Here is a 13,594-nt window from a genome sequence, read left to right on the forward strand (position 1 = left end):
AAACTACTCAAGGGTCAGAAAATTACAAAGATATCATCCCTTGTTCAACAGTAGGACTTGAAACTCCTTAGATTTGAAGGCCAGACCACATATGAGGCAGTGGCTGTGCAGGCCAGTTCTTGGGGTCCATTATCACCTTCTGCCTTAGATGGCATCCATAAGATATAAACAGTTCTCCGTATGAGACCTGCAGTCTACTACAAAGAGCTATGTAGAGGACTCAGTCTTAATGCACATCACAGTGTTCCTCAAATAATCCCTGAATTGTTGAGGCTGGTCATTGAATTTATTACTGCGAGAAGGTTAAGTTACATACTATTTGATACTTTAACTCTGTCTTGGGGAAACCTAGATGTCTAGAGAAATGTTTGTACATCATTTAACTCCGAGACACAGAAAATTCATCATCCAGGATGTTTAACTTCATCTTTTAATTCTGACAGCAAATAAGCTTTTAGGTTCATGTGAAAACGAGGTACTCAAGAATGAAATTAAAATTCTCACACACTCAGTATTAATTAATTTCCTCATACACCTGCATACTTTATATTACCCAGAAAATACAGAAAATCATATATAGTTCAGTGTAGAAAAGACAAGGAAAGCCCGTGAAAGAAGAGAAAGAAGTAGATAGAATGGAAAATTTGAAACCACCAACAGAGAATCACCCCCCTTGGCAGCGTTTCTCTAGGTGGCTATTACAAGTTCACAGTTTCTGTCTCCAGAAAGTAATGACCTACCTGATCAGGAAAAAATTACTGCAGAAACACGCACCTTCATATACAGCCAGTGTCAACAAGAAGCCAGTGACTAACTTCATGAGCTATGACACCAGAAAACCAAAGCATATTTGGCCAAATCATGCCTGTTATCACTAGTGTCTCCATGCCTGTGGGATCAGATCCATTCTACCACACTAGAACAACATGGCTTTACCAAAGCCAGAAGTTTTGAAAATTTGCTGTGCCTCTTTTGTCCAGATATTGGTGCTGGGTTATTTCAAAGAAACACTACATTTCTATTACGCCTTGTCTTACACAAATAATGTAAATTTCAAACAACTAACTGCTGTATAGTTCCCATATACTAATTATTATAAACTGAAAGGACAATAATTGTTTAGGCTTCTCTCATTGGGCTGAGAAGGTAGACTAATAAGTTTGGGGTTTTTTTAAACTATTTCAGGGAAATCTCTTGCTGTGTTTGCTTAACCTATGTCCAGAGCAGCCTAAAAAAACCCTGTTCCTTCTCACATGTTTTCATAGCCATATACATGACTTACTCATCTGAGATAAAAATGTAGCATCAAGGAGTTAGAGCATGTCACTACCAGATGTTATGTGAAGTAGGCCAAAAACTCCAAAATATGGTAGTGACATGTTTAACTCCTTTTTCTACATTTTGACTCAGCTGATTAAGTCATGTACATGGCCATGAAAACACAGGTTAAGATAATCTCCACTTTCTTTTTGTCACTTAAAAACCTGAAGCAGACACCCTGGGGCAAGTTAGCAAATGGTTAATTTAACATGTAGCAGCAGTATTAAGTCACTATCTGCAAAAAAGATTCCCATCTTATTTATTTCACCTGAATAATGGCTCCAATATCACAATTTATCATATCACAAACACACCAACACAGAAGCAGCAGTCTAGAACTGTGACATAGTATTATACACATTAAATTTTATACAGTCTAAAACTCTGTGTTGTACTGCAGCAGTATGTCATTACTTCTAAATTAGTTGTTCAACCAGGAAGTTGTAGATTCTAAACTAAGCTTTCATGACAAGTACAAAATAACAGTATCAACACTACAAGCCCACTAGTGACCAGCAGCTGTGCATCTGCGAAGATTAAAAAATTTTTGCTCTCCTTGAACCTTTTCCTTGGAAGAAGTCATAATCACAGTCTTTGAAGACAAATACAATGACTTCAGAGAGCTTAAAAAAGAGAGAGAACGAAAGCCTTACAGAAAAAAAATAGCAGGAAAAGAAAGGTTCTCTCTCACAATAGGGTTGCAAATTGGATGTACTTATTTATCTTCAACTACTTAAATACTTCAATATATTGTGTACTTCTGCACTCATCAGAAACTTGGGAAAACGTCTGAAAAGCTGTGGGCCAACATATCCTATTTCTCTTTCCTAGGATGAGACAACTAGAAGCACAAATAAGGGTGTCATCACCCTATTAAGATCAGCAGCACAGCTCTCTACAGCTTGCTGTCAGAACATTAATTCAGTAGATTAGAGTTTCAGAAGTTTACCAGGTGTAAAGGAATGAGCATTAAAAAAATGAAGCTGAAACTTGCAGTAATTTTTTTTGTCTTTTTGTACACATAACAGATAGACAAGTTTTTAAAGTTTGATATAATGGATACTTTATGTAGTACTCACAGGTTTTCTAAATTACATTAGCATATTTTAAAACAATATCAGTTATGACATTACTTAAGAAACAAACTTCCGTCATTGTGCAGTCTGAAACTCCCAGAATTATACAGGCAAGGCCTGAAAAACAAAGTAAAATGTAGGCAAAAAACAGATATTGATCAAAGTCACTAACCTTAACATCTCTCTCCAATCTCCTCACAAAGCAGTACCTTCTCAGTAACTTAGCAGGGTCTCAGCTTGCAAGAATGGAAGAAAACCCAATGCAACCAACAGCTCCTAAAAATAAAATGGTCATCACTCAGTGCTTAATGAAAATACCACTTTTAAAGGCCAGACCAAGGAGAGCAAAAAAGAAAATTACCACAACCAGAAACAGAGGAGTACACACACTCTTATGAAACTTCAGAAAAGGACTTCTAAGTAATAACTACCCCATCACTCTAATGACACTTACCTTTTATATATGTCTCTGTCTAGAAGCAGGCTGAACTGGAGAGGATTTCTAAGCAAGCTAATTCAGCTCCCTGGTTCCCAGAGCAGGAGGGCTTAGTTGTAGTCACTAGCACCAGTGCAGAGTGTCACCCCATTTCCTATCTTCTTTCCAGGACAGCTAGGATTTAGAATAATACAAGACTAGGAGATACCTGCTACTATGTCACACTAGCAATGACAATGACAAGTGAGTCATTTGACAAACATTGGTTAATGCTTTATTTTTCCCTTTCATACTACACTTTTTCCTTTAAAGTTCTACCACCCCAGCACTGTTCTCCAGTCCCTGTGACGATGCAGTGGCTCCTGCAGCTGTGCCTGCCGGTGGCCTCACCCCAGCTGCATGCCATCACATCTAACTCCTTCCACCTAGGGCACACAACTCTTCTCCTTTCCTGCTCCTTCATAACTTACTTCTGGAGGTCTCTGCAGTTTGCAGTCTGTGGTGCTCATCTGAATTGTTTTACTATAACAAGAGTAGTGCATAGGGGAAGTTTTCCAGTGTTCAGACACAGTAGCATGAGATATCTTACAAACTCTTCCTTTAGGGAGACTGAGGACTGAAAATATTTTTTGTGTGTCTGCTCTAACAAAGAGATTATTGCCTTTAAGAATCTCACAACATCAGAATTTAAGTGGGTAGGTCAGCACAAGAAACCCATTAGTGATTTATGTTCACTTTTGCTAGACTTTACTGAAAGGAAAGAATGTAAGTATGAAGGTCAGACTCATTAGAGTCTAAAGCTAGAATGGGGTGTAAAGCAAGAATGTGTTATATATGTATAGAATTGTTTTGGCTCTTAAAATTAATTACTATTGCTTTCTCTGAAATCCTTAAAAAAAATATAACACTGAAATTTCTAGGTTTTTTTAAAGAATTTTTATTTAGGACTGCAGTCAAAAGATAATGGCAAAGCTGACTACAAAATACTACTGAACAGGGCCTTTTTAGTTTGTCTATATATGATGATTTTACTGGGAAAACACTTTTTCAAGATTATTTAATGTTTTCTGATATCTGCAGTTAAAAAAAACAGGACATACACTGGCTTATATGTGATATTTTATCTTTAGCCTATTAGAAACAGTGGTGGGCATCTCTGTGATAGCATATTAAAGAAGGGGAAAAAACTGCTGCACAACAGCAGCCACAAGAGAGGACTGAGAATACATGACAGAAACAACTCTGCAGACCTCAAGGTCAGTGAAGAAGGAGGGGGAGGAGTTGCTCCAGGTGCTGGAGCAGAGGTTCCCCTGGACCAAACCATGGTGAGGCAGGCTGTGCCCCTGCAGCCCATGGAGGCCCATAGTGGAGCAGAGACCCACCTGCAGCCTGGGGAAGACCCCACGCCGGAGCAGGGAGATGTGCCCAAAGGAGGCTGTGACCCCTTGGGAAGCCCATGCTGGAGCAGGCTCCTGGCAGGACCTGTGGAGAGAGAGGAGCTCACACTGGAGCAGGTTTGCTGGAAGGACTTGTGACCTCATGGGGGGTCTATGCTGGAGCAGTCTGCTCCTGAAGGACTGCACCCTGTGGAAGGGAGCCACGCTGGGGCAGTTTGTGAAGAACTGCAGACTGTGGGTAGGATCCACGCTGGAGAAGTTCACGGAGGACTGTCTCCTGTGGGTGGGACCTCATGCTGGAGCAGGGGAAGTGTGAGGAGGAAGGAGCAGCAGAGAGAACATGTGATAAACTGACCGCAACCCCCATTCCTTGTCCTCCTGTACTGGTCAGAGAGAGGAGGTAGAGAAATCGGGAGTGAGGTTGAGCCCAGGAAGAAGGGAGGGGTGGTGGGAAGATATTTTAAGATTTGGTTTTATTCCTTATTATCCTACTCTGACTTCTGATTGTCAACAAATTAAATTAATTTCTTTGATTCAAGACTGGTTTGCCCGTGATGGTAATTGTCGAGTGATCTCTCTCTGTCCTTATCTCAACCCATGAGCCTTTCACTGTATTTTCACTCTCCTGTCCAGCTGAGGAGGGGAGTGATTGAGCGGCTTTGGTGGGCACTTGTCATCCAGCCAGGGTCAACCCACCACATAGCTGTATTTGTTCAAGTACCTGCATTGCTTGCCAGTGTTACTCGTGTCAGGATTCCTATAAAACCAAATTGACTTGAGCATGGTTAAATGTGTGAAGTCTCTCCTTTTTTTCAGAACAGAAACTGCTGCTTTACTTTTGCCTTTGAATTTTTATGACACACTAATACCGAAAATGTAACAGCACACTAGAATAGTGTAATTAACTCTCAGGCTGACAAGGGAGTAAGAGACAAAACACTATTTGACTGACAAAATGACCAAAGGATGATCTATTGGTGTGAATTTGGTGTTGACAGCAACAAAGATTTAGTGGAATGTAAGGTTAAGGCAAGATTAATATGTAACAGTATTTAGACAGGCATACGGTCTTCGTCACTGTAAGACTGAGCAATAATTTTCAAAATGAAAAAATTCTATATCTGTCATGTTTTTATCAGAATCTCAAGAAGTTCATAAGATGAACTTACATATTTTAATCTTAGTTGAACATAAACTTTGAAAAATAAATAAAAGTAAGGGAATACAAAGAGTAACTATTAAATCTATTCATACAATAAATTTGAGGTGATACATTCGGCACTAAAGACATAACTTCCTGATTGAATAATACATTTTCTCATTGTTCATTTTGATGAACCAACAGTAAATTAATGTGAGGGGCTAAAGGTTCTGTATGACCTCCTCAGTTCTGTTGGCACCAGGTTTATGGGCATATATTTCCTACCTCAAAGGTGCATGAAAAGCAAGTGAAGGAGGGAATCTGCATTCTAAGTTGCATAACACATTACCTGGAAAACCAAATTTAATAGAATACAAATGCTCACTGAGACAGTAGATAGTGAGTCAAATATCATTATTAAACTGTAAGACTCCCTGAGAAAGAGGAGTGGATAGTACTGAAGAGCAAAAACTACAGTTCAGTTTATTTTTGTTATTACAGTTCTACATTTGCTGTCTTCCATTATTGTGGGAAAACAATTATGTCTGTTGTTTGTAATAACAAAGGTGTTCATTACATCCATGTGAAAGACGTGTTCTCTCTTTTGCATGTAGAATCCAGTGTCAGCCTTCCTGCTAGATTGCTTCTTACTGAGCGAACATTTTTCTGTAAATGCAAAAAACCCCATCCCATTCAATAATCCTTCATAACTCATCTCTTCAGAATAAAGAGGGTGCTGAATGTGTTGATTTAGCATAACTTCTGTTCATTCATTGTAGAAGCTGAAGAGCTTCACTATCCACCATGAATTCTTTTGCTGAATGTAAGCTCCAGAGTCACTTTATTTTTGTGTGTCATGCAGGAGTAAATTTTCCATTGGCAGTTAATCTACATGTATTGCATACCAGAGGGCCAAAATCAACCCTGTTATAAGCAAATAAAATTCTGTTGTTACTAGTGAAATTCCAAGTGATACTAGTGATATCCAAGTGCTAAGTTTGCTACCTAATAGTTTTTTACCATGTTGGTCAGCAGAAAATGGTGCTTGCTTTCTAATAAGGCTGAATACAGATCCTTTTCATTTTTTTAGTCTATTTGCTGTTACCATGCTTTTCCAAATGTCTCAAAATGATCACAGGAGATGTTACATAGACTTGTTAGACAATGTTGCTGGCTCTGGGAAAGATGTTTCTATATTATATTTAGAACTTTATACATATGTATATGTTCCTCCTTTCCTCTTGTAATAAGATGTTTACAATGAAGCATTTTCTTTCTCAGGCCATTTTCCATGAAGTAAAGTTATCCACAAGCAAAAAAGCACCCCATGAATGCCTTTGACTATAGTAAATACTAGATTCGATAAGCTTTGCTGCTGATACAAAATCATCAAGCCTATTCTGGCTTTTTATTTGCTTTCAAGACTGAATACACCACAAGGAACCATGGAAGCAAGAAGAACTAGGGGTGGGGAATATAATGACAATTTTGGTAATAAATTCCATATCACTAATGTTTTGAGGCTATGATAAAAACTTTAGAAAATCTGAATGTTTTATAGTGTTTTGACATTTTGTTGCCATGATGTCATCTTTTTCTTGTATGTTCTGACAAACTAAATCCTTTTCAGCATTTATACAGGTTTTTGAAGCTAACTGTAGTACAGAGCACTAGAGTGGCTTGCTTTACATGCTTAGAGCAAATGAATTCTGAACAGAGAAAACATTCAAACTAAAATTTATTTAGACTCTAAGATCGCTATTCTTTTTCAGGTTTGGAGCAGCTTTAATTTGAAGTTGAGTGCTTTTCTTTTCCTTCTTTTTCTTTTCTTTTTTTTCCTCAACTGTGCTCACCATAAGCACAGTCAACATTAATATCAAGTAAGAAAGCACATTCACTGTAACTGAGCTCAAGATGTTATATATCTTGGGCAAATATTCTAACAATTTGTATGTTAGTACCTTCTGGAAACTTCTTTTAAAAGAAAAAAAAAACCAAACAACACGACAGCCTGTGAAGAACCCGATACTGTGTTCCGCTCTGAGAATCTGTACTGCAGCAGACTTTTCAGGGGACTTCAGCAAAAGAAACTTGTGCACAGTTGCTGGATTACATTCAGGCATACATGAGACCTGCAGCTGTTTTGGTTAAAATGAGATAACTGTTTCTTGAACCTCTGCATGCATAGAATGGAGAGCTACGTGTATATAAACTGAAAGTGTGATCTTATCACTGGTATGTAAGGAACATAAAAATATAAATATCCCTATACTACATGCAAAATACTTATTTGGGAGTACAAAATGTGTCTGTTTAAATGGTGATATCTTATTTTTAACTATATGAATATTCTTGTGTGTGATCATTCAGTCTTTGTGGATACATTGATCTGCTTTCTCAGAGATACGACTTTAAAATTTTCAGAACATCCTTTGTATGTGAAGTGTGACACAATTTTTATGCAATAAATTAAGATACAGGACTGGAAACATAAGTTAATTGGACATGTTCCAAATGTCATGCTATTAGTTCCCCAACTTTCATAATTCTTTTTAAATAGTCCATTATATTCAGTTATGTGGACAGCACACAGATGACAATGTAGCTCTTCAACTTCATTCTTCTTTCAGTATATTTGGGAAGTGTAAGGCTATATAATGTCATTAAACATCTATGAAATTGCAAGGAACTTTAAGATTGTGCTATGTTACGAAAAACAGTATTTGTATAAGAAATTTATGGCAAAGTATTAAAAACATGTTACTATTTCAAACCTGAATGTTCATGGTAGCTGCCTGATACCCTGTGTAGCTTATTTTACTCCTCAGCATTTTATTATTTGTAGAGTAATAGCCAAAGGCATCAATTTTTTCTTTTCTTTTTTGATGCAGTTTTTATGTATTTTATCCAGTGTCAAAGGGAAATCAGGATGTTTTTCTCCAACGACTAAATGTCTAGTTTTACACATTCGTAACTGATTGTAATGCTGGTTACTGTGTCTCTTGCACTTTCCCAAAAATACTACTACGGATACTATACCCAACTTACCATTTTGCTTGATTATGCATAGATATGCAAAGCCTAACTATGAACATAATACTGCTCTGACTGCATCTTTAAAAGATTATTACTCTACTTCTATATGAAATGTAGCCAGGAAATGGTAGCCATCATTTGTTAGCAGCTAGCTTACTAGTTACCTTGACCTATGAAATCGAACTGGTATGGGATTGTGTTCACTATCCCATGTATTAAAAGACTTCTCAACTACCTAGTGTTCATGCTGCAACTGAATTTCTCCTCCCTCATACAATTTCTTAAAAAGCTTATGTAAAATGCACTTCGTAAATTTCAGAGTTTGGACACAGACTACTTAGAGATATGCAGAGACCAAAAGGAATGTATTTTTTAAAGTCATTTCACCCAGCTTTAATCTTCTATCTCCATAGAAGGCAATTTTAAGACTGAGTTGTAAAGGGCTAGTAAGCAAGTTTACTCATTTACTCACAAGGATATCCCACTAACATCCATAGAGATTTTCTGAAGCAGTCAGTGTTATGCATATGTTTTCAAGACCGTAGGTTTAGGATTCTAAGTTAGAAGTACTTGGCTGAGGAAAGAAAGTAGACTTACATGCTTAATGACTCTCTACAACTACCTGAAAGGTGGCTGTAGCAAGGCGGATGTTGGTCTCTTTTCCCAAGCAACAAATGATAGGACAAGAGGAAACCGCCTCAAATTGTGCCAGGGGAGGTTTAGATTGGATATTAGGAAAAATTTCTTCACTGAGAGGGTTGTCAAGCACTGGAACACGCTGCCTGGGGAAGTGGTTGAGTCACCATCCCTGGAGGTATTTAAAAGACGTGTAGACGGCGCTTAGAGAGATGGTTTAGTAGCGGATTTGGCAGTGGTGGGTTTACGGTTAGACTTGATGAACTTAAGGGTCTTTTCCAACCTAAATAATTCTATGATTCTATGACCCTACTTTCATAATTTCACTATAAAAATAATTCAGTACCAGTCTGGCAAAGTGAAGCTGATGCTAATTAACTGATTAACTTCATTTCCACTGCCAGAACCTTCTTCAGTGATTATATATCAATATCCTGTGATTGCAGCAACAAAATATATGTAACTGTTCTGCATATACAGATATATTTGCAATTGCTTGTCTCCACTGGCGTTGTGGTATAAATAAGAATAACGTATTACTGCCTCAGTATATATTCAACTTTTCTATGACTCTAATATTAATATTCTCCCTCAAACTAGCTTTATGATTTGTTTATTTAGGTATGATAAGTGATGTCAGATACTAGCCTTTGCTTAAAGATAGCAGCAATGAGCATCATCTCCAAAGATGAGAAGTAACTTGAGCTTGAAATAACCTGCTTAGCAAGTTATCTCTATGCGTGGCACTATGTATTACTTGTAAATGAATATTAAAATATGTAATATCTCAGTATTGATATACTGAACTAAATTAAATCCTGGCCATTATCTGTCATGATGCTGTGTGCATTTTTAATTGTAGATCAGTTGATCTTTGATGCTGAAGAACCAGAGGACAGTTTACTACATCAACGCTCAGTCCCTGGAATAACAGTAGGACAGCAGAGTAGGAGAGCAGAAATTCTCAACCTCTGGTGAAATTTCTTGTTTCAGAAACCAAAGCAAACAAGATCTTACTATCAGACATCTGGAGAAAAGGCAATGTGAAATCTCACATCAGTTTGTGTACAGGTGCACAGAGGTTCTAGAGTGCATCTTCCTATTTTTGCTATCTTAATGGAAACGAATCTTCCCTTTTAAATAACTTTCAGAAGAAAGGGCACAGGATTTTTCTTCTACCAGACTTAGTCTTGAAGATGTTGAGGGACACAGCAAGATGGTGTGACACTTGTCCACAGCATAATACTGATAATACCCTCTGTACGGTTATTGAATTGAGGATGCATAAATGAAATTTCTTCTTAAGCCTTTTGTGCAGCTGTGCAAGGTCTTTGATCACAGTCTATTCACTAATTGCACTCCAGAGAATAAAATTACTTTCTCTTTCTGCCTGTTGCCTTTTCCACATAGCAAAAATCTAAACAGAGGTAAAGATATAAAGCAGCCTCTCAACCAGCATAGGGGCACAACAGGATGATCTGACCATAGAAGAAGTGTACCCTCAAGCTGTTATTTAAGGGACAACCCTGGAAGATGATGCATGACACATCCTTAGACTTCCTTCAGGTTGCTGTGAGCTGCTGAATCACTGCAAAGGCTGGAAAACTACATCAGAGAAGTCCTCTCAGGTAAAGTGAGACAGTGAAGACAGATGGAAAAGAAGGCAAAAAATATAGACTAAAACCTGTTCTCTGCTCCATCATGAGTGTGAGGCTACAAAGCATGAGACTGTTCTCCAAGAGCAACTGAGTGTAGTTGGTTTCTGAATGCCTTCAAAGACTAAAACTTCAACTGGGGACATCCAATAGCAGTTACAGTCTTTAACACAGTTCTGAGTAAGAAAACTAAGTACTTACAGAGATACTAAGCATATGAGCCATCTGAATTGAAGTCTAAGTGAGGTGCAGCACAGTTCTTTTCCATTTTTTAATTTCTTGCCACATGTCTGTGAAGTTTTACAGTCCAGGTATTCCCAGGTCTAGGAACAGAGATGCCCTCACCTCTGTGATTCACTGTAGTTTAATGAGACACTTCACAAAAACCCCTCTCCAGTGAGTTAAATCTGATTCCTCAGTTGAGTTCCTAAGTCCCAGGTCCCAACTCCATAGACACTTTGGTAAGGCAGATGAGAAATATCTCGTGAAACAAGAATTTTCTGTTATTTTCTCTTCATCAGCTTTCCTTTCATGTGGCAAGAGAAGACAGCATGGCCAAGGGCTAAAACAAAACAAACACTTCCTTCTGAGATCAACTGAAATATTGATTTTGACCTCTTCAGCTGGACAACTGGTAATAATCTCCTAGAACTATGGAATAAATGAGGAAAATGAAAATAATTTAAATCTATGATTTATCCAGTTCACAACAACTCCATGCATTTTCACACCAGTCTCTCTTTTTACCATTTTTGTGTCTTGCTGTGTTCTTTGATGATTCCCTCTACGAAATGGCTGTTATTGCTGTTAGGTAGTGGAAAAACAGGCAATGGGGTTGGGTTTTTTTGCTCTTGAGCGCAGTCACTATGTGTCCAATAACCACTTTCCTTTTTCAGGCAGTGAACTCCACATGGGTATCACTTTATAATCCAGACAAATTAGACTGTATTAGAAACACTTAGAAGATTCCTTTTTTCATCACTGTCTCTACACATAGCAGAGAGAGAAAGAGATATTACTTAACCTTGAGAACAGATGATTTAATTGTTGACATATTTTTAGGAAAACCTTTGAAATAACTTTTCTCTTTTTGTGTGAACAGAATTCCAAGCTAGAAGCTAAAGCACTGAAGTTGCATATAGATAGATAGCATATTTGTCTCTATATAACAGGCATAATTAGTCTTATCCATGCAATTATAGGAACAGAAATACATTCTCAAAGCTTAGACATATACTTTCTATTTAGTACTGATTCACTGCACAGGAAATTTCTCCCATCTTAGTCATGCATACTTACACCTGTTTCTTTTCCCCAAAAGATTCTGTTTAAAAACTATGTCAAACACTGTTTTAGTTCATAACACTAAAAAACCCAAATTCCTGGTCACCAGAAAACTCAGCCTTTCCTGTAGGCTGTGTTAACTGTGCTTCTTTTGGATTCAAATAACCTGACATTCAAAACCACTGATTATGAACATATCCCTTCAAAATCAGTAGGATTACAGCACTTATACGTTTGAGAAATTCAGGCCAAAATTAAGAGTATAACTGTGTAAACTCTGCAATCTGCCTGCAAACTAGATACCAGTAACCAAATGTATTTCACAACAGCAGTAAATCCACATTCAGCTTTGTATTGCTACTTCATGAGCTTTTACATCTATGAAGACCAACAGAACAGAAATATTGCTAATTTATATCCTGATTTATTTTTCCCCTTGGCTCCAGTATTTCTAGTATTCAGGATAATTTAGTCATCAATCATTTATTTAATTTATTAATTATTTTACATTAACATTTGACAGTTATCATCACTGTGAACTGTAAAATTTAAATCATCAACTAGATAGTGATCCTTGTATCATACCATTAAACGTACTACTCATGACAAAGAGTAGCTTGAAATTCTTGAGGTGATGTAACAAACCTAAGGTTATTAGTAAATTGAGATTAAGGTGGGGAAAACATATTTTTAGTACAGATAAGACATAGGCAAAGCAGTAATTCCCTTTTCTGAAATGTCTGCTTTTTTTGCAGCTGCACAATGAAAGATCACTTTCTTGATAGCTTTGAAATAAAACAGAAACCCTTGCCTAATGAGCAAATTATAAAAAAGATCCAACCTATATGTTCAAATGCAAGAGCTATTTTTCACACTTTTTAAACCAAGATCTCCTCTTTTTTTCTTGTTTTCAGTGTTTAATAGGATGAGTTATTTCACAAGCACGATTCCCCACCTTATCTTTAAGTGCGTGTTAATGTCAGAACATGCACAGGCAAGATAAGTCCAGGTTTCTCTTCTGTGGTGAAATTTCAGAGATTTTCTTTATTATGCAGCATGCAACTTCTGTATTTTGTGCTACAAAGTTTTATAGCCTCTATGTGGTTTTCTGCAACACTTTTGAAAAGATACTAATAGTGTGCAAGTTGATATTTAAAGTAGACTTAAAAGTTGGAGCATAAAACTAATAATTGCCAAATTTATATAGTGCTGTCAAATATGAATAATGATCATTGTGGTATTAATATCAGTAATTCTTCTTGGGAGCATTTAAACTTGGCATTGCTATTATTACCGAATGTGTTTATATCAGCTACAGTAATAGTTTTTCTAATGCCATAAATTTCTTCAGTTAATTATAAAAAAAATTGGCATACTAAATTAATGGGTCCTACTAATAATATAATATCTCAGAAACGTGTGAATGATATCCAGTTACTAGCAGTGATGCAGCTCAATTAGAGATGCCAAACACTATAACCTTGTTAATACCAAAAGGCACACTACTGCCTAGAAAAGAAAATTAGGTGTCTTCAATATTGAAACAAAGCAAGACTGCACAGAGTTGGTGGCAAAATGATGCTGTTATGTTAAGCTTAAGTAACTCTGAACTT

At 37.1% G+C, this 13,594-nt stretch overlaps 1 protein-coding gene across 2 annotated transcripts in view; it reads left to right on the plus strand.

Annotated features, from left to right (window-relative positions):
- The window catches only part of GALNT18 (polypeptide N-acetylgalactosaminyltransferase 18), a 321,219-nt gene extending 309,866 nt beyond the window's left edge, over positions 1-11,353 (plus strand). Inside the window, exon 12 of one of the 2 annotated variants that reach the window (XM_075427473.1) lies at positions 11,219-11,353. In XM_075427473.1, the coding sequence (XP_075283588.1) occupies positions 11,219-11,263 (45 nt within the window). In that variant the 3' untranslated portion in view covers positions 11,264-11,353. Of the gene's footprint in view, positions 1-6,651; positions 7,971-11,218 lie in introns of those variants that run through there. The other variant, XM_075427471.1, reaches the window with a different exon arrangement.
- Positions 11,354-13,594: the final 2,241 nt, after the last annotated feature.

The sequence above is a fragment of the Opisthocomus hoazin genome, chromosome 7, assembly GCF_030867145.1.
Source record: "Opisthocomus hoazin isolate bOpiHoa1 chromosome 7, bOpiHoa1.hap1, whole genome shotgun sequence".
Classification (NCBI taxonomy): Eukaryota; Metazoa; Chordata; class Aves; order Opisthocomiformes; family Opisthocomidae; genus Opisthocomus; species Opisthocomus hoazin.